This window comes from Phaenicophaeus curvirostris, unplaced genomic scaffold (assembly GCF_032191515.1).
Source record: "Phaenicophaeus curvirostris isolate KB17595 unplaced genomic scaffold, BPBGC_Pcur_1.0 scaffold_93, whole genome shotgun sequence".
In the NCBI taxonomy this organism is placed as follows: Eukaryota; Metazoa; Chordata; class Aves; order Cuculiformes; family Cuculidae; genus Phaenicophaeus; species Phaenicophaeus curvirostris.
In genome coordinates this window covers 637,601-647,202 of record NW_027206715.1, presented here as the reverse complement: position 1 = coordinate 647,202, position 9,602 = coordinate 637,601, and the positions used below count along the sequence as shown (strand labels likewise).

Genomic DNA, 9,602 nt, shown 5'->3' with positions numbered 1-9,602 from the left:
GGTCCTGGGGGGGCTAGAGGGTTCTTGGGCGTCCTAGAAGGGTCCTAGAGGGCTCTAAGGGGGGTCCCGGGGGGGCTAGAGGGTTCTTGGGCGTCCTAGAAGGGTCCTAGAGGGCTCTAAGGGGGGTCCCAGGGGGTCTAGAGGATTCTTGGGGCTCCTAGAAGGGTCCTAGAGGGCTCTAAGGGGGGTCCCGGGGGGGGTTAGAGGGTTCTTGGGGTCCTAGAGGGGTCCTAGAGGGCTCTAAGGGGGGTCCAGGGGGTCTAGAGGGTTCTTGGGGGTCCTAGAAGGGTCCCAGAGGGCTCTAAGGGGGGTCCCGGGGGGGTTAGAGGGTTCTTGGGGGTCCTAGAAGGGTCCCAGAGGGCTCTAAGGGGGTGTCCCGGGGGGGTTAGGGGGATCTTGGGGGTCCTAGAAGGGGTTTTGGGGTCCCCAGGGGGGAGTTTGGGGGGGGTACCAGGGTGGATTTTGGGGCTCCCAGATTGGTTTAAAGACCTACCCCCCCCCCCCCCCCCCCCAATTCCCTGATCTCCTCCCCTCGCCCTAATTAGCGCTCCTGAGTTAATTAAGGTCAGGGGGGAGCTAGGAGCCCCCCCCCAATTGCCACCCCCCCCAAAAAGACCCACGTGCACCTTTGTGGGTGCCGCCCCTTTGATTTGGGGGGGGTCCCAAGGGGGTCCCCCCACCCCCAACTTTGATTTGGGGGGGGTCCCAAGAGGGTCCTTCTCCCCCTCTTTGATTTGGGGGGGGTCCCAAGAGGGTCCTCCCCTCCCCCTCTTTGATTTGGGGGGGGTCCCAAGAGGGTCCTCCCCTCCCCCCCTTTGATTTGGGGGGGGTCCCCAAGAGGATCCTCCCCTCCTCTTTGTTTTGGGGGGGTCCCAAGAGGGTCCTTCCCCCCCTCTTTGATTTGGGGGGTGTCCCAAGAGGATCCTCCCCCTCCTCTTTGATTTGGGGGGGGTCCCAAGATGGTCCCCCCACCCCCAACTTTGATTTGGGGGTGTCCCAAGAGGGTCCTCTCCCCCCTTTTTGATTTGGGGGGGTCCCAAATCCCCATTTGGTGCCTCACTGCCCCCCCCATGGGGGACCCGAAATTATGGGGGGGGGGGTTGGGGGGGGTGGAGTCGATGCTCCTCCCCCCTCCCCCCCCTTTTTAAGTGGGGGGGGGGCGGGGTCTGAGGCTCCGGGAGGTGCTGGGGGGGGGCAGCAGGACACGAGCAGAGGCGGCGGCGACAACGGGGACCCCCCCGGGACCCCCAATACCGGTAACGGGACCCCCCCCTCCCCCAGTTAGAACTGGGACCCCCATGGCCCCCCCCCATTGGGGACTGGGACCCCCACGACCCCCCCAGTTAGGACTGGGACCCCCCCCTCTGGGGACTGGGAACCCCCCCCCCCATACTGGGACCCTCCCAGTTGGGGACTGGGACCCCCACGACTCCCCCAGTTAGGACTGGGAACCCCCCTCTGGGGACTGGGAACACCCCCCCCCCCATACTGGGACCCTCCCCAGTTGGGGACTGGGACCCCACAATCCCCATAGTTGAGAATGGGAACCCCCCCCCCATACTGGGACCCTCCCAGTTGGGGACTGGGACCCCCACGACTCCCCCAGTCAGGACTGAGACTCCCCCCATTGGGGACTGGGACACCCCAGTTAGGACTGGGACCAACAAGCTCTCTCCCAGTTAGGACTGGGACCCCCCCCCAGTTCGTACTGGGACCTCTGGGACCCCTCCACTGGGGACTGGGATCCCCTCCCAGTTGGAACTGGGAACCCCCGACCAGTACTGGGACCCCCCCTGGGAGCTGGACCCCCCAGTTACCCCCAGTAAGGGGTCCCAGTTACCCCCAGTAAGGGGTCCCAGTGCCCCCCAGTAGCCAGTATCTACTGGTGCCCAGTGCCCCCCAGTAACTGGTACCCACTGGTGCCCAGTGCCCCCCAGTAAAGGGTCCCAGTGCCCCCCAGTAAGGGGTCCCAGTGCCCCCCAGTAAGGGGTCCCAGCGCTCCCAGTCATGGCCGAGGGCGACGGCGAGGACGATGTCCAGTTCCTGCGGACGGTGAGTGGGGGTTACTGGGGATACTGGGAGCACTGGGAGGGGATACTGGGGGCACAGGAACTGGGAGATATTGGGGAGACGGGACTGGGGATGCTGGGGAAACTGGTCCGGCCTGAACTGGGAGCACTGGGAGGGGTGTCTGGGGGGGTCTAGCCTGAACTGGGAGCACTGGGGGGGCTGTTTATGGGGGGTCCAGCCTGAACTGGGAGCACTGGGAGGCACTGGGAGGGCTGTTTGGGGGGGGTCTAGCCTGAACTGGGAGCACTGGGAGGCACTGGGAGGGCTGTCTGGGGGGTGGGGGGTCTAGCCTGAACTGGGAGTACTGGGGGGGCTGTTCATGGGGGTCTATCTTGAACTGGGAGCACTGGGGGGGCTGTTTATGGGGGGTCCATCCTGAACTGGGAGCACTGGGAGGCACTGGAAGGGCTGTTTGGGGGGGTCCATCCTGAACTGGGAGCACTGGGGGGGCTGTTTATGGGGGTCCAGCCTGAACTGGGAGCACTGGGGGGGGCTGTTTATGGGGGTCCAGCCTGAACTGGGAGCACTGGGGGGGCTGTTTATGGGGGTCCAGCCTGAACTGGGAGCACTGGGGGGGCTGTTTATGGGGGTCCAGCCTGAACTGGGAGCACTGGGGGGGCTGTTTATGGGGGTCCATCCTGAACTGGGAGTACTGGGAGGCACTGGGAGGGCTGTTTGGGGGGGTCTAGCCTAAACTGGGAGTACTGGGGGGGCTGTTTATGGGGGTCCATCCTGAACTGGGAGCACTGGGAGGGCTGTTTGGGGGGGGTCCAGCCTGAACTGGGAGCACTGGGGGGGGCTGTTTATGGGGGGTCCAGCCTGAACTGGGAGCACTGGGAGGCACTGGAATGCCCCCCCCCACCTGTCCCTTCACTCCCCAATATAGTAACTGGGGGGGGGGGAGGGGGGAGCAGCTGCTGGGGGGGGGGGGGGGGCGAAACCGAATCCTTTGGGGGGGGGGGAGGGGAGGAGGGGGGGGGGGGGGTGCCCCAGTTCCACCCCAGCGCGTCCCAGTTCCTCCCAGTTTGGCCTCAAAACCTCAACTGGGGAGCCCCAAAGGGGGGGGTGTGGGGGGGGTGGTGTTTGAACCCCCAAACTGGGGGGGGGGGGGAGGGGGTTTTATATCCCACCCCCCCCCCCAAAAAAAAAACTAAGGGGGGGGGCAAGGACGTGCCCTTGGGGGGGGGGGGGTGGGAAATGCTGAGCTCAGCAGAATTTGCCCCCCCCCTCCCCTCCCCCCCCCGGGAATTTGAGGCTCGAGGGGTGGAATCTGCCCCCCCCCCCCCCCCCAAAAATTGAGTGATGGGAGCAGCTGGGGGGGGGGGGCAGGGAGGAGGAGGAGGGGGAGGGGGGGGGCATTAAGGTCACCCCCCCCCCTTATTGCCCCCCCCCTTATTGCCCCCCCCCTTATTGCCCCCCCCCCTTATTGCCCCCCCCCAAGCTCCTTATGGGGACAAGGAGGGGGAGATGCTGGGGGGTGGCTCATTTTGGGGGGCTCCCAGCCTATTTTAGGGGTGCGGGGGGGTCAGAGGGGTACAGGGGGGGGCTTGTTGAAGCCCCCCCCTTTCTACCCCCTCATTTTTACCCCCCCTTTTTGCCCCCCCAGAACCCCAAATGGGTGCTGAGGGTCCCATTTGGGGATGCAGGAGATGCTGGGGGGGGCTCATTTTGGGGGGCTCCCAGCCTATTTTGGGGGTTCAGGGGGGCTCAGAGGGATACAGGGGGGCTTGTTGAAGCCCCCCCCTTTCTACCCCCTCATTTTTACCCCCCCCTTTTTTGCCCCCCCCGGACCCCAAATCGCTGCTGAGGGTCCCATTTGGGGATGCAGGAGATGCTGGGGGTGGTTCATTTTGGGGGGGCTCCCAGCCTGTTTTGGGGGTGTGGGGGGGCTCAGAGGGGTACAGGGGGGCTTGTTGAAGCCCCCCCTTTCTACCCCTCATTTTTACCCCCCCTTTTTGCCCCCCCAGCACCCCAAATCGCTGCTGAGGGTCCCATTTGGGGATGCAGGAGATGCTGGGGGGTGGTTCATTTTGGGGGGGGTCCCAGCCTGTTTTGGGGGTGCGGGGGGGCTCAGAGGGGGTACAGGGGGGCTTGTTGAACCCCCCCCTTTCTACCCCTCATTTTTACCCCCCCTTTTTGCCCCCCCCAGGACCCCAAATCGGTGCTGAGAGTCCCACTTGGGGATGCAGGAGGAGATGCTGGGGGGGGGTGGTGGCTCATTTTGGGGGGCTCCCAGCCTATTTTAGGGGTGCGGGGGGGGTCAGAGGGGTACAGGGGGGCTTGGTTGAAGCCCCCCCCTTCTGCCCCTCATTTTTACCCCCCCCCCCTTTTCCCCCCTTTTTGCCCCCACAGGACCCCAAATCGCTTCTGAGGGTCCCATTTGGGGATGCAGGAGGAGATGCTGGGGGGGGGCTCATTTTGGGGGGGGTCCCAGCCTGTTTTGGGGGTGCGGGGGGGCCCAGAGGGGTACAGGGGGGCTTGTTGAAGCCCCCCCCTTTCTACCCCTCATTTTTACCCCCCCCCTTTTTGCCCCCCCAGGACCCCAAATGGGTGCTGAGGGTCCCATTTGGGGGATGCAGGAGATGCTGGGGGGGGCTCATTTTGGGGGGCTCCCAGCCTGTTTTGGGGGTCCGGGGGGGGCCATAGGGGTACAGGGGGGCTTGATGAAGCCCCCCCCTTTCTACCCCACATTTTTACCCCCCCCTTTTTTGCCCCCCCAGCACCCCAAATCGCTGCTGAGGGTCCCATTTAGGGATGCAGGAGGAGATGCTGGGGGGGTGGTGGCTCATTTTGGGGGGCTTCCAGCCTGTTTTGGGGGTGCGGGGGGGCCAGAGGGGTACAGGGGGGGTAGTTGAAGCCCCCCCCTCCCTCTGTACCCCCCTTTTTGCCCCCCCAGGAGGACGAGGTGGTGCTTCAGTGCACGACGACGCTGCTCAAGGAGCAGCTCAAGCTCTGCCTCTCGGCCGAGGGCTTCGGAAACCGCTTGTGCAGCCTCGAACCCACCTCGAATGCGCAGGTTTGGGGGGGGGGGGGGACAGGGGGGGGGTCCCCAAAATCCGTCTCCACCGGTTGGGGTTGGGGGGGACCCCAAAAAGCGTCGCGAACAACCAGGTTTTGGGGAGACCCCTCAAACCAGCTTGAATGGGAAAGGAAGGGGGGGACATGGATTTGGGGAGGAAAAAGGGGGGCTGGGGGGGGCCTGAGGGGGAGACTGAGGGGTTGGGGGGTCAAGGGGGGGTCCCCAAAATCCGTCCCCACCGGTTGGGGTTGGGGGGGACCCCAAAAAGCGTCGCGAACAACCAGGTTTTGAGGGGACCCCTCAAACCAGCTTGTAATGGGAAAGGAAGGGGGGGGAGGATTTGGGGGGGGAAAAGGGGGGCTGGGGGGGGGCTGAGGGGGGGAACAGGGGTTGGGGGGGTCAAGGGGGGGTCCCCAAAATCCGTTCCCACCGGTTGGGGTTGGGGGGGACCCCAAAAAGCTTCGCGAACCACCAGGTTTTGGGGAGACCCCTCAAACCAGCTTGAATGGGAAAGGAGGGGGGGGAGGATTTGGGGGGGAGGAAAAAGGGGGGCTGGGGGGGCTGAGGGGGAGACTGAGGGGTTGGGGGGTCAAGGGGGGGTCCCAAAATCCGACCCCACCGGTTGGGGTTGGGGGGGGACCCCAAAAAGCGTCGCAAACAACCAGGTTTTAGGGAGACCCCTCAAACCAGCTTGAATGGGAAAGGAAGGGGGGGGAGGATTTGGGGGGGAAAAAGGGGGTCTGGGGGGGTCTGAGGGGGGGAACAGGGGTTGGGGGGTCAAGGGGGGGTCCCCAAAATCCGTTCCCACCGGTTGGGGTTGGGGGGGACCCCAAAAAGCTTCGCGAACCACCAGGTTTTGGGGAGACCCCTCAAACCAGCTTGAATGGGAAAGGAAGGGGGGGGAGGATTTGGGGGGGGAAAAAGGGGGGCTGGGGGGGGCTGAGGGGGAGATTGAGGTGTTGGGGGGTCAAGGGGGGGTCCCCCAAAATCCATCCCCACCGGTTGGGGTTGGGGGGGACCCCAAAAAGCGTCGCAAACAACCAGGTTTTAGGGAGACCCCCTCAAACCAGCTTGAATGGGAAAGGAGGGGGGGGGGAAAAGGAGGGGGGATCCCCAATATCCCTGGGGGGGGGACGGACCATGGGGGACCCCAATATCGCCTTATATGGGGACCCCAATATCTCTGCCGTGGAGACCGTGGGGGGACCCCAGTATCTCTTTTATGGGGGACATGGGGACCCCAATATCCCTGGTAGGGGGACCATGAGGGACCCCAATACCTCATTATAGGGGGCCACGAGGGACCCCAATATCTCATTATGGGGACCATGAGGGACCCCAATACCTCATTATAGGGGGCCACAAGGGACCCCAATATCTCTGGGTGGGGGTATGTGGGGACCCCAATATCTCTGGGTAGGGGCACATGGGGGACCCCAATATCTCATTATAGGGGGCCATGAGGGACCCCAATATCTCTGGATATGGGGACCATGGGGGACCCCAATATCTCATTATAGGGGGCCACGAGGGACCCCTATATCTCATTATGGGGACCATGGGGGACCCCAATACCTCAGGGTGGGGGGTATGTGGGGACCCCAATATCTCTGGGTAGGGGCACATGGGGGACCCCAATATCAGCTTCATGGGGGACCCCAGTATCTCATTATAGGGGACCATGGGGGGACCCCAATACCTCAGGGTGGGGGGTATGTGGGGACCCCAATATCTCTGGGTAGGGGCACAGGGGGGACCCCAATATCTCATTATAGGGGACCATGGGGGACCCCAATACCTCAGGGTGGGGGGTATGTGGGGACCCCAATATCTCTGGGTAGGGGCACAGGGGGGGACCCCAATATCTCATTATAGGGGGACCATGGGGGACCCCAATATCTCTGGGTAGGGGCACATGGGGGACCCCAATATCAGCTTCATGGGGGGACCCCAGTATCTCATTATAGGGGACCATGGGGGACCCCAATACCTCAGGGTGGGGGTATGTGGGGACCCCAATATCTCTGGGTAGGGGCACAGGGGGGACCCCAATATCTCATTATAGGGGACCATGGGGGACCCCAATATCTCTGGGTGGGGGTACGTGGGGGACCCCAATTATCTCATTATAGGGGACCATGGGGGACCCCAATATCTCTGGGTGGGGGACCCTACTATCAACCACATGGGGTACCCCAATATCTCCTCATGGGGGGGGGCGGAGGGACCCCAAACCCCCCCAGCCGTGGCGAACACCCATTCCCTTTCCCCTTCTCCCTCCTTGGGAGCTTTGGGGGGGCTCTGGGGGGGGGTGTTGGAGATTTCGGGGTACCCCCTGACCCCCCCCCTCTCCTTTTTCCCCCCCCCCCCCCCCCAGAACGTGCCCCCCGACCTGTGCGGCTGCTGCTTCGTGCTGGAGCAGTCGCTGTCGGTTCGGGCGCTGCAGGAGATGCTGGCGAACACCCCGGAATCGGGGGGCGAGGTGGGAACCTTTGGGGGGACCCCCCCGAACCCCCGAACCCCCCTGTACCCCCTCTTTTTCTTGACCCCCTTTTCTCTCTCGCCTACTCAAGGGGGTCAATCTGGATAAGTGGGTAGGTGAGGTGCCCCCCCCCCCCCATTTCTTCCTCAGCCCCCCCCCAAAATAAATAGTTTTGGGGTCCCCTGCACCTCAAATTTGGGGGTTCCCCCCTCCAAATTTTGGGGTGTCCTCACGCCACCCCCACCACCCCCCCTTTTTTGCGGTGTCTGAGTGTGCAACCCCCCCCCCCTTCATCCATCCCATCCTCCTGCCCCCCCCAGTTTCCATCCCAGCACCCCAACTCCGCATGGATCCTGTGACCCCCCCCCTCAAAAGGTGGGGATCCCCCTAAAAGTCTGGGGGACTCCCCAAAAACTGGGATCACCCTCAGAAGGTGGGGATCCCCCTCAAAATGTGGGGACCCCCCTAAAAAACTGGGGACCCCCTAAAAAAACTGGGAACCCCCCCCAAAAAACTGGGGACCCCCCCCAAAAGAACTGGGAACCCCCCTCAAAAGGTGGGGATCCCCCCCCAAAAAACTAGGGGCTCCCTCAAAAACAAGGAGGAGCAGTGTGGAGTTTGGGGGGGACCTTGAAAATTGGGAGACACCCCCCCCCAAAAAATAGGAGGTGGGGTTGATTTTGGGGAGCCCTCTAAAGGGGGCCCCCCCAAAAATGGGGGGGGGGGTGTGCAAGGCTTGGGGCCCCCCCCAAACCCATGAGGGGGTGAAATGGGGGGGGGGACAAGGCTTGGGGGGGCCCCAAAAAGGGACTTTCTCAACAAAAGGGGGGGGGTCGAGGCTTGGAGGACCCCGAAAAGGTTTTGGGGTCCCCCGCTCTGACCCTGTGCCCCCCAAAAAGTCGTCGCAGGGCGGGGGGCACCGGACGCTGCTCTACGGCCACGCGATCCTCCTCCGGCACTGCCACAGCGCATGGTGAGAGATTTGGGGGGGGCCCTGGGCTTTTGGGGGGGGCCTGGGGGGGGCTGGGGGGGGGTCCTAAAGGGGTTGGGGACCCCCATATCGGGGTGCTACCCCCCCTAATTCCTGGGGTTTGGGGGGTTTGGAGGAGCCTGGAGGGCTTGGGGGGGGCATGGAATGGAGTTTGGGGGGGGCTCTTGGGGTTTGGGGGGGCTGGGGCGGTCCTAAAGGCGTTGGGGACCCCCATATCGGGGTGCTACCCCCCCTAATTCCTGGGGTTTGGGGGGTTTGGAGGAGCCTGGAGGGCTTGGGGGGGGCATGGAATGGAGTTTGGGGGGGGGTCTTGGGGTTTGGGGGGGCTGGGGGGGTCCTAGTGGGGTTGGGGACCCCCATATCGGGGTGCTACCCCCCACAATTCCTGGGGTTTGGGGGGGTTTGGAGGAGCCTGGAGGGCTTGGGGGGGGCATGGAATGGAGTTTGGGGGGGGGTCTTGGGGTTTGGGGGGGCTGGGGCGGTCCTAAAGGGGTTGGGGACCCCCATATCGGGGTGCTACCCCCCCCGAATTCCTGGGGTTTGGGGGGGTTTGGAGGAGCCTGGAGGGCTTGGGGGGGGCATGGAATGGAGTTGGGGGGGGGGGTCTTGGGGTTTGGGGGGGCCCTGGGGGGGCTGGGGGGGTCCTAGTGGGGTTGGGGACCCCCATATCGGGGTGCTCCCCCCCCTAATTCCTGGGGTATGGGGGGTTTGGAGGAGCCTGGAGGGCTTGGGGGGGACATGGAATGGAGTTTGGGGGGGGTCTTGGGGTTTGGGGGGGCTGGGGGGGTCCTAGTGGGGTTGGGGACCCCCATATTGGGGTGCTCCCCCCAATTCCTGGGGTTTGGGGGAGCCTGGAGGGGTTTTGGGTGGCACAGAGTGGAGTTTGGGTGGGCTCTTGGGGTTTGGGGGGGCTGGGGGGGTCCTAAAGGAGTTGGGGACCCCCCATATCGGGGTGCTACCCCCCAAGTCCTGGGGTCTGGAGGAGCCTGGAGGGCTTGGGGGGGGCATGGAATGGAGTTTGGGGGGGGTCTTGGGGTTTG

At 64.1% G+C, this 9,602-nt stretch overlaps 1 protein-coding gene across 1 annotated transcript in view; it reads left to right on the top strand.

The window, feature by feature from the left end:
* Positions 1–1,176: 1,176 nt before the first annotated feature.
* Positions 1,177–9,602, top strand: part of RYR1 (ryanodine receptor 1) — a 129,512-nt gene continuing 121,086 nt past the window's right edge. The window contains 5 exon segments of the mRNA XM_069882232.1: positions 1,177–1,256; positions 1,928–2,052; positions 4,967–5,086; positions 7,467–7,571; positions 8,471–8,544. Coding sequence (XP_069738333.1) covers positions 2,008–2,052; positions 4,967–5,086; positions 7,467–7,571; positions 8,471–8,544 — 344 coding nt within the window. The 5' untranslated portion in view covers positions 1,177–1,256; positions 1,928–2,007.